The following is a 15576-nucleotide window of genomic DNA, read 5'->3' as shown; positions in this document are numbered from 1 at the left end:
GTCAGCCACAAGAGTAGACTGGGGAGGAATGCAAGGTCCTCCGTGTATCCTAAACACTGTTAATACTCCTAATCCCTCTGAAGGAATTAACACAAGTAACATGCCAGACATGATGGCATCCCTTTGTATACATTATCACTTTATATGGGTAAGTACATTTGATGCTCACAGCAATCTTCTCTGAAGGATGCAACTACCCTATTTTATAGATAAGGATATAAAGTCTTCAAGATATAGAGCTGCCAACATGACCCAGTTAAGCTATAGCCATCACAGTTTAACATCCATGCTGTTATCTATATTATGATCCTTGTTATTCTATGACTGATACCAGCTTGCTGTCTATAGTCCCCACTAGGTTTTGGTAGAGACTGATTTTAGAGGACAGAGGTAGAAGCATTGATGGGGTGATGGGGAAGAGGGTCTGAGAAAGTTGAGGATTGGTGAATATCCCTCTGTCTCTGGACTATTTCATTTTTGGGTCTCGGGTGTATTAGCAACCTTGGTTAGAACCACTTTATTCCATAGGAATAAATTATGAAATTGTATTTTAAAATTAATTACCAGAAAAGTATGGTTTAATTTTTATGTTCATTTCAAAATTTCAGCTTTCCAAAGGATATTTCTAGCTCCTTGGTCCAAAAATAAAATAAAATAAAATCACTGTGTATGCTCAAGGTGAGGATTTTAATTGCTTGGTGAATAATAAAAAATTGAGTTTTATCAAGTAGTTAATTCAAACAAGAATAATTTCACTCCCTTCATACACCCATTCACCGCCATCCCACCCACGTAAGATGGTATAGAATGCATCTGTTTTAAACTGTAATTAAATAGCCTTAACATTCTCCTATTACAAAAGTAGTAAAATATTTTTTGTAAAAGTTTTTATGATGAAAGAATAGAAAAATATAAAAATACCTATAACAACAACTCCAAAGAATCACTATTAATTATTTTAAATGCTATTTTTAGAGCAGTTTACATTCAGAGCAGAATTAAGGAAAGTACAGAGGAAGGTATAGAAACACCCCTGGCTCTCACAAATACAAGTCCACCTCCCCCATCATCAGTGTCCCCATTAAAGTAGTACATTTATTACAGCTGATGAACCTACACTGACAAACAACCATCACCCAAAGTCCATATTTTGCATTATGGTTTTGAAGAGGAAAATTTTAAAACTTTTCACCCAGCTAGAAATAACCTCATGCTCATTCTGCTTCTGTAACTCAGCTGCTGCTAAGTCGCTTCAGTCATGTCAGACTCTGTGCGACCCCATAGATGGCAGCCCACCAGGCTCCCCTGTCCCTGGGATTCTCCAGGCAAGAACACTGGAGTGGGTTGCCATTTCCTTGTCCAATGCATGAAAATGAAAAAAGTGAAAGTGAAGTCACTCAGTCGTGTGTCCGACTCTTAGCGAACCCATGGACTGCAGCCTACCAGACTCTTCCATCCATGGGATATTCCAGGCCAGAGTACTGGAGTGGGGTACCCTGTAACTCAGTTAGTTCCTTGCAAAGTCACGTGGGAAAGCCCAAACTATAGAGAGCCTAATCCTCATCCTTTAGCAAGCTTCCCTGATTTAGAGACTTGATGGGATGACTTGTCCACTGAAGGACATTGACCTGCTCCTGAAGGATTATATTGGATTTGTGGGACTAACGCATATAATTTTACCAGCCAACTGGTGCGGGGCATGGTATTGGAAACTATCCGTCCCTCCCTTTTCTTACTTCCCCTAGCCCGAGATGAATCGTTGGGAGTCCCAGAGTATAAAGACAGAGGCCCCACCCAAAAGCTCAGGTCTCAATCCAACCAGTCCATTCTGAAGGAGATCAGCTCTGGGATTTCTTTGGAAGGAATGATGCTAAAGCTGAAACTTCAGTACTTTGGCCACCTCATGCGAAGAGTTGACTCATTGGAAAAGACTCTGATGCTGGGAGGGATTGGGGGCAGGAGGAGAAGGGGATGACAGAGAATGAGATGGCTGGATGACATCACTGACTCGATGGACGTGAGTCTGAGTGAACTCTGGGAGTTGGTGATGGACAGGGAGGCCTGGCGTGCTGCGATTCATGTGGTCACAAAGAGTCGGACGTGACTGAGTGACTGAACTGAACTGAACTACAGATTGGAAACTAGAAAGATGACAATGGCCTTCTGAATGCATATCCAATACTACAGGCCAGCCACAAGGGCAGAAGATGGGTCCTGGGGCTACTGAGCTGAAACTTACATCAGTCACCCTTGTCAATTACCCAGCCCCTGTAATCCTGCTTAACCATGTTTGTGTAAAGGTCAGGCATCTCCCTGCTCTCTCTCCTAACTGCTGTTTCCATGTGCATGAGACCCCAAGTTTGAACTAGCCTATTAACAGTCAGCACTGTCCACTAAAGTCTGGTGTCATGCACTGTCTATAAAAATTCTGTAACTCCTTTGTTCTGGGCACAGAGCTGGAAGTGTTAACTCCTCTGGGCCCACCGGAGTAATGAACCTGCTTTCTTCAACTTTTCGAGCGTGGTGCTTGGTTTCTCGACAATAAACCTGAATCTCCAACTCTCCGAGTGTGGTGCTTGGTTTCTTCATGGTCCGACTTCTGCAACAGTTCATTGTTGGTGTTGTATATTCCATAAGTTTAGAGTAACATATAATAACATTCATCTTATCATTTCAGTATCGGTATTTTCACTGTCCTAGAAATCCTCTGTGCTCTGCCAATTCCAGAGGGTTGATTCCCTCTGATCAACCCCTGGCCTCTACTGATCTTTTTCCTGTCCCATAGTTTTGCTTTTCCTAGAATGTCATGCAGCTGGACTCATACAGTAGCATTTTCAGATTGACATTTTTTCATTAAGTAATACGTATTTAAGGTTTGTGTTTGTTTCTTTATTTTCATGGCTTGACAGTTCATTTCTTTTTAGTGCTGTGCAATAGTCCGTTATCTCAATGTACCACAGTTTAGTTATCCATTCACCTGGTGAAATGTATTTTGGTTGTTTATAAGTTTTAGCAATTATAAGTGAAGCTGCTGTAAACATCTGTGTGCAGGTGTTTGTGTGGACTCAAGTTTTCAACTCTTTTGAGTAAATACCACAGAGTTAGATTGGTAGATGATATAGGTAGAGTACATTTAGCTTTGTAAGAAACTACCAAACTGTCTTCCACGGTGGCTGTACCGTTCTGTGCCCCCACTCTCAGTGAAGGAGGCAACCTATTGCTCCACATCCTCCTACCTCAGCATTCGGTGGTGTCGGTGTTTCAGGGTTAGGCCATTCTAATAGGTGTACAGTTGACAGTACCTCATTATTTTAATTTGCATTTCTCAGATGACATGTGATGTGGAGTATCTTTTCAGATGCTTATTTGCCATCTTTATGTATTCTTTGGTGAGGTAAGACTCCTCATATTTGAAAGTTGCTTAGAGAGTAGTTCTTAACAGTTCTCATCACAAGAAAAAAATTCTGTAACTACGTAAAATACAAATGTTAAATACACTTTTTGTGCTGCTGATTTTGCAATATATATAAATATCTAATCATTGTGTTGTACACTTGAAGCTAATATAATGTTGTAGATCAATTATGCATCAATAAAAAAAGGAAAAGAAAATTCCTATTAGCTTTTTGACATACAATTTTCAGATATGGTTATTCATATCTGCTACATAAGCTTATCTAAATCATAATTACCAGGACTTCCTTTTTTGCTTTCACAATAATGTATATTCATTTTTTATATGAAAACTAAAATGGTACATATCATCAGCATAAGATAAGGCAGGCATGATTAGGATGCAAGGTATTTGCCCTCTCTGTTCAAATAGTAAATCTGCTTTTACTGAATATTATTTTCCAGTGAACCTAAGTTCAGTTCAGTTCAGTCACTCAGTTGTGTCCAACTCTTTGCAACCCCATGGACTGAAGCACGCCAGGCTTCCCTGGTCCATCACCAGCTCCCAGAGCTCACTCAGACTCATGTCCATTGAGTCGGTGATGCCATCCATCTCATCCTCTGTTGTCTCCTTCTCCTCCTGCCTTCAATCTTTCCGAGCATCAGGGTCTTTTCCAGTGAATTAGTTCTTCTTTGGCCAAATCAGGTGGCCAAATTATTGGAGTTTCAGCTACAGCATCAGTTCTTTCAATGAATATTCAAGACTGATTTCCCTTAGGATTGGCTGGTTTGTCCTTCTTGCAGTCCAAGGAACTCTCAAGAGTCTTCTCCAACACCACAGTTCAAAAGCATCAGTTCTTCAGGGCTCACCTTTCTTTACAGTCCAACTCTCACATCTGTACATGACTACTGGAAATCATAAACCTAAAGGAAACCTAAAGGAACCTAAAGTAAAACCTCAGATTCCTTTCCAACACACATCTAGGAAAACTGAACTTTTCAGTCAGGGTTGAAATAATGAACTATATTTTTCATCTCTGACCTTGAGCTGGAGATGATGGGAGAAAAGGAGTCCAGCTATCAGAAGCAAGTTAATAAGGAGGATAAATCATGAGAGACTACTACAACCAGGCATCTGACACAATACAGGCTGACAAAGGTACTTGTGGTATTCGCATCTTGTCCCCTCAAGCAAAAGCTATCACTAATGAGAGGTTTTACTTCTAGACTGATGATCAGTTCACTCTGAGTATGTGATGGTTGCTTGTAAATAATATTTCCCGTGAGTCTAATTACACTGGGTCTGGTCTATATGTTTCCCCTTGATTCAGTACCCTACAGATGTCAGGAACATTTCAATTAATTGAACAACAGCTAAGACAAGAAAGAGGGAGAACATTCTGAGGATGTGCACTGATTTTCCTTCCTCTCTCTCTTTGTGCCTAGAATCGGACGTTGCTGACTTCGATGGTCGAAGCTCCCTACTTTACAGGTTCAATCAGAAGCTGATGAGTACTCTCAAAGATGTGATTTCCCTGAAGTTCAAGAGCATGCAAGGAGATGGGGTCCTCTTCCATGGAGAAGGACAACGGGGAGACCACATCAGCCTGGAGCTCCAGAGAGGGAGGCTCGCCCTTCACCTCAGCTTGGGTAGGGTCAAGCTTTGCCCTGTCCCTGGCCATGCTGGGCTATGGGGAACTCCTTTTGTAGCAGGCTATCCTCCTAGTGTGTTAGAAGTTGCTGTGTCACAGTTGAAGTGACGTATTTTCCTTATCCAAATTGGAGAAGAAGAATCCACGTTTTTAAATGTTTAAGCCATAAATAGCATTCTTTAAACAAGGTAATTTTAGTAGGTAGGGAGAGATACGGAGAAGGCAATGGCAACCCACTCCAGTACTCTTGCCTGGAAAATCCCATGGACGGAGGAGCCTGGTAGCCTGCAATCCATGAGGTTGTGAAGAGTCAGACACAAGTGAGCGACTTCACTTTCACTTTTCACTTTCATGCATTGGAGAAGGAGATGGCAACACACTCCATGTTCTTGCCTGCAGAATCCCAGGGACGGTGGAGCCTTGTGGGCTGCCATCTATGGGATTGCACAGAGTCGGACAAGACTGAAGTGACTTAGTAGCAGAAGCAGCAGGGAGAGATACAGGTTAATTTTTCTTCCTTCCTTCCTTTCTTTCTTTCTCGACATACTTCACTTTTTTTTTTTTTTTAAGTAACAAACTGTAGTTTGAGTAAGCACACATATTACAATATAATAAGGCTTGCTCACCATCTATGATACTTGTTACACTTATGAAAGTTAAGTTCCTGGGAAAAAATGGAAAAGATACATTTTAATTTTTGTTTGTTTTGTAAGGGAACAAGGGGTCATGTGCATGGCATCTAAGTTTCTGGGCATTCTCATGTCTTATTAAAGGAAACTCTGTTTTGTTTTTTGTTTATTTCAAGTGTCCAGGCTGTGCTAGGGTGAGCCCTATATTTGCCAAATGCCAGCAAATTTAGTACAGAATGCCCTCCTACTTTCTATCTGTTTAGTACTCGAGCCTCCTGCTGTGGGTTGGCATCCGTCGTTCCTGCCTCACTACTGGCAGGTCTGCGTTTCTTGGTAATCAACTAAGAGATGGTCAGCCTCCTTTATGTGAAAGGTACTCTGTAAGCAAGCATGGGCCAAGTACAGAAGGCAGAAAGTAGAACTCCCAAATTCACAAAGGGAAACCAAGAAGCTCTACTGGAGAAAAGGAACTAGGAAAAAAGTGTTAGGGTGATGAAAAAGGAAGAGATCACTTTCTGTAAGAATGAGTTTCTGCCTCCCATTGGGTATGTATTAGTGTTAGGGGAAGAGGTGGAGAGTATACCTGTGGAAGATAATTATTACCTACTGCTGAGTATTTCTGATCAAATAGTAAAGAAAGAAAGTCATAGCAGAGTTTAGTTTGTAGGCTTAAGTTGCATGAAAGCCTAGAAATATCACAGATAATTTTTTTGTCCTTTAATAGTTATTATTTAGTAATACGTTCTTTTACTAATTAGCATAAGAATGAAGATTATTGTGAACTCATCCCCAAAGCCAAGCAATGGAGATACTTATTTTGAGGCATTTCTTAGCATTTCCTTAGCCTCCGTGTTGGACATTGGCAGTACTAGCAAGGAGAGCCTCTGGATCCCAAATTTAGCTCATTAAATTGATATCTAATGCACTAAACTAAATACACAACAAAGGCATCTTTGGAGTCTCACCCAGAGGAGAGCTAAAGAGGATTTGCTATTAACCTAATCAGTTTTGTCCACATACCTAAAGAAATTTATCAGTGAAGTCTATGAAAGATGGGCATATTGAGCAGAAACATATCAGTCTATTAACTGGTGTTCAATTTTCATGAAAGGAGAATGGATGGAGTAACTTCCTCCCTAACACCCAGTGACAAGTCATTCACAGAGCATTGTGGGTTGTGGATAAAGCTATTGCAATTACCCCTCTGAAACTCTGCCCCAACAAGCATAACCCAATGATGTACAGCAGTTTCAGTGACAGTAAAGCAGGATGGAAAGAAAAAGGTGTGTTCATGTAACAGATTTTACTTGCAGACAGGTGCCAGCTATTTATTTTTAGGGAAAGTTCATAACTTCCAAGCCTCAATTTACTTATTTCTAACATGGGATATTATTAATAACAATCTAGCAGGGCATGAACGTGAAAACTAAAAATATTCAAAATGAATTTTCTGCAGTCTGCCGTGCTCAGTCATGTATGACTCTTTGAGGCCCCACAGGCTATAGCCTGCTGGTCTTCTCTGCCCATGGGATTTTCCAGGCAGGAATACTGGAGTGGGGTGCCACTTCCTACTTTAGGGGTTCTTCTAGACTTAGGGATAGAGCATTTATCTCTTATGTCTCCTGCATTGGCAGGTAGATTCTAAACCACTAATGGCACCTGAGAATTTTTTATGTCAGTAAATAAACACAGTGAAACTCCTCATATTACTCATTATTCAACTAACGATATCTGAATGTCCCACATCCTGTAGTTTGCTAGTCTTCCTGAAAAAATGGGTCTATTAAGATGAAGAAGATACTCTCCTGCTGTGATATAAAGAAAACAGAACAATTCTCTTTCCAGATTTCCATTTAACCCATATTTCTAACTGTGTTGGTGATAATGGGAAATCTCATTTAGTTAATTATTTGGTAGTAAAAATATGTTTAGTTTTTATTCTACAAAGTTTGGAAATTTTCTTCAGCTTTTGGATTTACTCATTTCCATGAGTTTACCATGATTAAATATTTCCTGTACTTACCTCCTTTAAACAGTTACCCAGCATACTTATTAAATAGCATGGTTTTTTATGTTCCTTCTCTGGAGAGACACTGACATATATTAGTATGTTAGCTCAGCATATCTCTGTCATAGCCAGCAAATCTTTGGAAGCACTGAGTAAAGGGGAAAGGGGGAATGGTAATACCTTTGATTTTCCCATAAAAGAAAATCTGTAACATAGGTTACACAAGGGCAAGATAACATTGTGTTCATGGCTGTAGTTCTGGAAACTAGGAGAACACCTACCTGAAGTAGGTACTCCAGGCCAACTGAGTTATTGGGAAAAGAGGTTTTCATCTCACCTATTGGAGCCTGACACAAATACACATTTTTCTCATTTGGCTTGCTCATCCCCAAGCCTGAGCTACTCTTCCTCCTGTGATCTCCACAATGTGCAGTATCTTATCCAGTCCTCAAAGCAGCCCATTATGTAGATAACCATTAGCTCCAATTTACCTATATGGAATATTAAACTGGAGGGATATATGTCAGCTGCTCAAATGATGCAGCTACTAATCAGTGTAGTCACAGTTAAAATTTAGTCATATTTACTGTCTTTTAAACTTATTTTCAGATTATAAAATATATGTCAGTTTTAGAAAACTTGAAGAAAAAAATTATAAATAACAGGAAAAAAGTCACTCAAAATTCTACAACCCAGTCATCCTTCTATTAATTTTGGTGTATTTCCCAAGTGTTTTTCCTTAGGATTTTTTTAAAATTTTTACATATTATATAAAATTTATGTTCTTTCCAAGTTTCCACACAACCTTCAAAGTGGAAAGAGTATATTATCCATGATCAAGGACTTTTTTTTTCTTTTTTTAAAGAAATGAATCAAGAAAGAGAGAAAAATGAAGAGAGAGAGGAAGAATCTAAAAATTCAAGTTAATGGGCTAAAAATGGGGTTGGGCCAGTGAAGGAGGAAATTTCTCTCTTCCCAGCTGATGTGGACACTCCAGCAGTGTTCCCTGTAGGGACAGTTCCCCAATGCATGTTCCTTTTCTAATTTGTGACTTTACAATTCAGTGTTCTAGGCTGAGTGGAGTGATTCAGTACCATGGACAGCTACAGAGGCGGGCCTTTGGAAATGCATGGTGTGCTGTGGTTCCTCACAAGTGATGCTCTTTGCTGATATTCTGATTCATATTACTTAGTTACCTCTGTGGCATTTGACTTGAAAAGACCATTTCAATGCTTCAGTCAAACTAGGCCTTCCCCTTTGACTGTTCTCTTAGGGTACAATGATAATTTTTCTAGAGCTACTAATGCAAAAGAAATTTCTTCTCTCAATCCATAAGGAAGTTAATAGAGATTCCTCTTTCCACTCTTTGCACATCTCATTCAGATCACCTGTGGCAGTTTGCCCTCTGTAGAATTACAACAGCACAAACTCGTACATGCGTGTGGTAAAATCAAAGAGCAGAGGCATTGTGTGACTGGGGAATTGTGGTAAGGACTAAACAAAACATCAATCACACATGCAAGTCATTCATCCTTACAAGAGTCCAGTGCTTTTGAAGTGAGGCAGATTGTGCAATAAGGCAGTCATAGGAAAGTGAGAACCTTGAAAGAGCATAAACATGTGTGGAGCACACTGTTCTTGTGGGAGCCAAGCATAGGTTCAAAGGCAAAGCATCTCACTGCATAACCAACTCACAGAGATTATCTTGGATATCACTGAATACTCTGCACCTGCTCTAGGGAGTCCAGTGCATGCTTACTTTAACTTTTTCAAATTCAAGCATTTTGATCGTCAGTGATATCCAGTTGGTTACCCTGGGTCACAGAGATCATGTATTTGCATAGCCATCAACCCAAGATTAGAACCCTCACCAACTCACAAGGTCCTAACATTAATCATTAAAATGTTATAAACTTTCATTGAACAAGTGGGTATTGAATATTAAGAAGTTACTGTTCATGTGTTAAAATTTTGAGAATGAAGAGACCAGGGTGTGCTAGAGGAGTCCAGAAAGTCTTCTTCGATCCAACTTCAATTAACTGGAGATTTTATTATGAAGAGGAAAGCAAGACAGGAATTTCAGACAAAGTGTCAGTGTGGTAATTGGCACCATATTTTATATAAACTGTGTCACTCATGTATAGGAATTCATTGAGCAAGTACACTAAGCTAAGCACTGAGCTATGCACTGGGGCTCACCAGTTCTGATTTTCAAGGAGGTCCCAGCCTGGTAAAACAATTATTGTGATTGACTTTCTAATTTTGTAGTAGTAACCAAAAATAGATATCTATGTATCATCAAAACCATATTTTTTAAAATAACAAAGTCACAAAAGATAGATGCAGCTTAGGAGTCAAATTGAGCAATGACCCCTAAATCTAGAGAATGTTTTATTGAATAAAATTTAGAAAAAAATTTTTTAAGAACTAAGGACATGAATTACATTTCTTTAGCAATACATAAGGATTTGCTCTGATTTGAGGGTCAAGTCCACTGTAATCACATGGCTTCCTGTTAGTTTTTATTTTCTTCAGAAGACTTCATTTGAGTACTTGAGAACATTCATCAGCCCTGAATTTTGCTAAACAGGGGTCTATATAATCCTGGATAAACTAGAGAGGTGAAATTTGCCTTCACCTTCTACATCATGTCCTTCCCTCTTTGGGTTGTCGCATTTTCCTTTTCCACAACTCTCTGCTTTGCTGATCCATCAAATTCCTTTCCTGGTATTCTTAGTAAGCTAAATAAACTCACATGTGTGTACGGTGGGAGGCAGATGGCCAGAATATAAGGAATAAAGGTATCAATTTTTCCAATAGGAGTAAGTAGTAAGAGTATTTAGCTTTGGAGTCATAGCTCAGGGTATAACCTTAATTCTTTGTGACCTTGGGTATATCCTGTGGCTTCATTGAGATGAAGCTTTTTGTAAGGCTGTGTTCAGGAATAACAAAAACAACCTATGTAAAATGCTTACCTCACTTTAACAAAAAAGAAGCTTAAAAATACAAGTGAATACCAACATTGATAGCCTGAACAACTAAATGTGAGAAAGTTAATCCTAAAGATCAAGTGGATGAAGGCACTGGGGACCTCCATGGGAATGGCCCTCTATCTCATCAACAACAAATCTTTCCAAGAGTGACTTTTTGTTGAAATACAATATTGAAAGTTTATGTTATCATTTGCTCAAGCTATATGAAGTCTACAGATTGTGAAAGGTAAAGTGCCATCCATATTTAAACTGTTAAGACCAATCAAGGTGATTTAATCAAAGGAGATTTTGAAGTGAAAACACAACAATATACATGCTTAAGATCCAGAAAAAAGCTGGTTCCAAGGTTGAAGAATTTGATATGCTTATCCATAGTATGTTTGGGGTGGGGTAGGGGAGGAGGAGGAGAAGAGCAAGTTAGAAATGTTTTGCAGATATTTTAAACTTCCTGTAAAATTTTTCATATGCCTTAGGATTTTGAATAATTACATAGTTTCATTTTAACTATCTCAAACTACATGAAAACAAGTTTTAATTTAATAAGTAATTCATTTTTTTTTCCCTCTAATGTGTTTCTGGCATAAAAGACACCATCTGTGGATTTTTATTGTCTTTTGTGTCCTCCACAATTACCCATATGTGTTTTTATCTTGCCTTAATAAATTGGAAACTAGTTAAAACTTGTGGTTGAACCATAATTGCCACTGAGATATGACTTGAAGTATATATTACAGAATGAAGAGTTTGATAATCTTTTGAGAATGAAGTTTTTTTGTAATTTCTAATAACGAACACTTCTAGGTAAAATGGAAACTTTTCTAGGACTAACCTTTTTTTTCATAGTTACACCTTATATAGATATATTTTGAAACATCCTACTTGATGAATAGCAGAATTTCCTGTTTATCCAACTGTTAAAGTGGACTGATTTCCACTCAATTTGTTTCAATACATGTATTCTTGCCTGGGAAATCCTATGGACAGAGGAACCAGGGGGTTGCAAAATAGTTGGGTATGACAATGATTAAAACAAAACAAAGATTTCTGTGCATTAACATAAAATGATTCATGGAGAGGGTAAAATATGTTCATGTCTGCCATTTTTTAAATTAAAAATATACTTGTAATGCAGGAGATATTCAATAATTCACACATCAGTCATATAGTTAGCCATGCAGGTCAAGGATTATGCTTTTAATGAAGTTTAGTTTTGTTTCTTAATATCAAAAATATTTATACTCTAAAATATATAAAGAAAAGAAAAAATAAAAACTAAAATTACAGTCAGTTTGACCTCTTCATAATTAAACTCATCTTTTGAAGCAGGAATAAAAGTGTAGAAAATATCAAAGTATTTAATTTTAATCCTTGTTTTTCTCTATTAAAAAAATCAAAATACCACTAAAACCCACCCAAACAACACATAATAACAAATAAGTAGGAGGAAAAGATATGATTCCTTTACTTTTTCTTTTTGTGACTTTCATTGGTTTTACAGTTTCAAATGTTTAATATTCTTTTACATATTAGTAAATTCTTAAATGCCTTTTTAACTTTTTAAGGAAAAAGGAAGGGCATATCAAATTTAAAGTGAAGGATCTAATATTAAATTTATTTGGGTATATTAACTTAGAACTAATAGTTAATAAGACACAGTAAGTCTCCTTCAACCAGTCATTAGTCCTTGGGCATGTTTTATTTTATAAATAAAAGTTGATTCTGTGTGTGTGTGTAGAAGAGGGAGGGGGAGAGAGGCAGACACAAGTTTTTTGTTTGCTTGTTTTTTGACTGGTAGTGCTTTTCATCCACTTACTAGAGCAAACTTCCTAAAAGTCATTTCTCAATAAGTCTTTCTTTTTTTATGTCCACTCCAGTATCCAAATGACATTCTAGGCTACCATATGTCAACAGCCTCTTACCACCTGTAAATCTGCCCTTCTTGTGCTCTCTTTGCCTATGCTCCTCATCCTCCATCCACATGACTGCCAGTTTTCCTGCCAGCCTTGCCTTCTAATCAAATCTCCATGCTGCTGCTGCTGCTAAGTCACTTCAGTCATGTCAGACTCTGTGCGACCCCATAGATGGCAGCCCACCAGGCTCCCCTGTCCCTGGGATTCTCCAGGCAAGAACACTGGAGTGGGTTGCCATTTCCTTCTCCAATACATGAAAGTAAAAAGTGAAAGTGAAGTCACTCATTCGTGTCTGACTCTTAGCGACCCCATGGACTGCAGCCTGCCAGGCTCCTTTGTCCATGGGATTTTCCAGGCAAGAGTACTGGAGTGGGGTGCCATTGCCTTCTCTGCCAAATTCTCATACAGCTGCCAAAATAACTTTCTTAAAATGTTAGTCTGAGCCAGTGTTCCCTGACATTAATTTGCCAGTGGCTCCCATTTCTTAAAGGTAAAACACAAGCTGTAAATCAGCTCACACTAGCAACTGATCCTAGATGGTAGCAGCCAATCCCACAAGGTCATAGCACTCTGCTGCATGGAATCCCTCTGTGGGGTTCTCCTGAACCCCTAGTCTTGGCAGGTGCTTTTCCTGGTTAGGTAAAAATGCTCCTTGTTCTGGCCAAATTTCAGGCCTGGCCCCTCTCTGTAATGTAACATCCACAGCTTCCTACCCTGCATTTTCTTGGTTCCTTGTCTTAACTGCTGTTAATACAAGCAGCATGCTTCTTAACAACTCACCTATTGTATCTCCATGTTAAAACCTTCAGAGAGGGAAGTGTGCCTTTTAATTCTTTATCTCCTGTGTACAGCATTTGTCACTGTAAGCAAGACAGATAGCTATCAATACCATTTTATGGGTGGATTGATAGAAAAAGGAAAGGAAGGAAGAAAGGAAGAGAGGGAGGAAGGAAGGAAGGGATGGAGGGAGAAGGAAGAAAAAGTAAAAGATATAATAATGTATCTGCATAATTTGACACATTGTAAGAACTCAAAGGATGTGGAACAAATCAATATGTCATTGAACAAATCAATTAAAGTCAGCTATGAACTCATCAGCTCTTATTTTTCAATTACAATCAGTTGGATACCGTCCCCCCACCCCCATAGGGAGCAACAAAGTGTTATTTTGTGCAGGAAGCAGTGACTTGGGACCATAATGGAGGTGGGTGTGAGCAACCCACAGGGGAAATGGCAGCTTCTGCCCCCTGATTGCCACACTGTGGAGCAGGCTGCTGCAGCTGTTCTACACATTTTGGGAAAGACAAGAGAGACATTTAGCTTTCAGTTACTAAGGGTACCGAATACATAAAATACTGAAAAATTGGAAGATTTACATATAAGTAAAATTAGTTGCATTGAACTGTTCATTTTGCTAAGTTTGAGCCATTCTGTAGTAAAGAAAAAAAAGTAAATCTCTAATCTTTTTGACAGAGGATACAGGCAGGAGCACCATAAAACTGGAGGAGAGATGAAGAGAAGGGGAACCAGAGGCACTTGATTGAAAAATGTACTTCTCACATCCTCCCAAGAGGTGTGTTCCAAACTCAGCTTGGGCTGAATGACCCATGCCACGATCAGAGTCAAAAATCTGACTGGATCTGAATTGAGCTCTGGATACATCTCTGCCTAGGAACGCTTAACCTCACCAGACCTCAGCTTCATAATTTGCTAAATGCAGATAATCATTTTGCCTCAGAACATCGAACTTGGAGATTATACAATCTGTACTTAAATGCCCTCATAGAGTAGGAATTTGAAAATTGCAGCTAAAATGATCATTTTCTCTCCGTTGCCTTTGCTTACATATTTACCTAAGTCAGTGGGCCCTCTGTCTTCCCTCTACTTGTCCAGCGTTCACTCTTTTGCTAAAGTACAACTCAAGATTCACTTTCTCCTTTCAAGAGCCAGTCAAGTGCAAAGAATATGCATTGTTTCTAAATGTGATGAGTTCTACTTTCAATATTATGCATACAGCTATCAAGATCTGATTTCTCTTATTATGTAATTGCACCAGACCTAGAAACATGTTCTTTCATGTCTAAAAGGGAGTGTAGATGTCAGTTGATGGAGAACTTGGTCCTGGAATCTGTGGGGAAAAGTTGGTGTTCCATCCCAAGCCCAGGACAGTTCTGGGTCTGTAGAGAGAGAATTATCCTTTGCTTTGGATAGAGAGAGTTGGCCTTGCTTGCAGAATATTCTATTTATAGCACTGCAGGCTTCCCTGGGGGTACAGATGCCATCTTTTCTTCCTGTTCCCTTCACAGATGACAGCAAACCTCGTCTCAGCAGCAGCCCACCCTCGGCCACCCTGGGGAGCCTACTGGATGACCAGCACTGGCATTCTGTCCTCCTGGAGCGAGTTGGCAAACACGTGAATTTCACCGTGGACAGGCACACGCAGCACTTCCGCACCAAGGGTGAGGCAGATGCCTTGGACATTGACTATGAGGTGAGTTTTCTGTCCCTATAAACCCTTGAGCTCCTTGCTCAGGATCAGTAAGAAAATCAGTAAGTGAATGAGCAAGTGAGAAGATGTGGGACCTTGACAAATCTTATGTCTGAGCATCTCCTCACCTCCGTCTAAGTCTAGGTAGCTAATCATGAAGGAGCCCATGAGAGCTGGACTGGAGAAAATGTTTTGGCAAATATGGTGGTGACTCAGAAACTTACAAGGCAGTCGTGCAGTCATTATGAAAGATTCAGTTATATAAACTTATAATCCATCAAAGTATTTTTAAAAGGTACTAAATTCATTTATTCCTAATTATTTTAATATATCTATTTCCATCTATCTATATGTACTTGAGGTTATTTACTTCTGTTGTATCTGTGTGGTAGAGATACAGTCTATTTGATTGCTACAGTGCCTCTCTTCCCAACTCCAAGTTGAGTGACATCCCTTTGATAGTTTGAAATTCATCATAGTGGGAATATTTATACCATAGATAT

At 39.1% G+C, this 15576-nt stretch overlaps 1 protein-coding gene and 1 long non-coding RNA gene across 7 annotated transcripts in view; one reads left to right on the top strand and one right to left on the bottom strand.

The window, feature by feature from the left end:
• Positions 1-15576, top strand: part of CNTNAP5 (contactin associated protein family member 5) — a 1071087-nt gene that overhangs the window by 478810 nt on the left and 576701 nt on the right. For all 6 annotated transcript variants that reach the window (XM_040228920.1, XM_040228919.1, XM_040228922.1 and 3 more), the window contains 2 exons: positions 4840-5043; positions 14892-15076. In XM_040228920.1, coding sequence (XP_040084854.1) covers positions 4840-5043; positions 14892-15076 — 389 coding nt within the window. The remainder of the gene's footprint in view (positions 1-4839; positions 5044-14891; positions 15077-15576) is intronic.
• LOC120854700 overlaps positions 1-15576 on the bottom strand; it is a 381893-nt gene that overhangs the window by 143609 nt on the left and 222708 nt on the right. The gene's annotated exons all lie outside the window — the stretch shown is intronic.

The sequence above is a fragment of the Oryx dammah genome, unplaced genomic scaffold, assembly GCF_014754425.2.
Source record: "Oryx dammah isolate SB20612 unplaced genomic scaffold, SCBI_Odam_1.1 HiC_scaffold_27, whole genome shotgun sequence".
Classification (NCBI taxonomy): domain Eukaryota; kingdom Metazoa; phylum Chordata; class Mammalia; order Artiodactyla; family Bovidae; genus Oryx; species Oryx dammah.
Note: the sequence above shows the minus strand (reverse complement) of the source record. Positions and strands in the feature narration are given on the sequence as shown.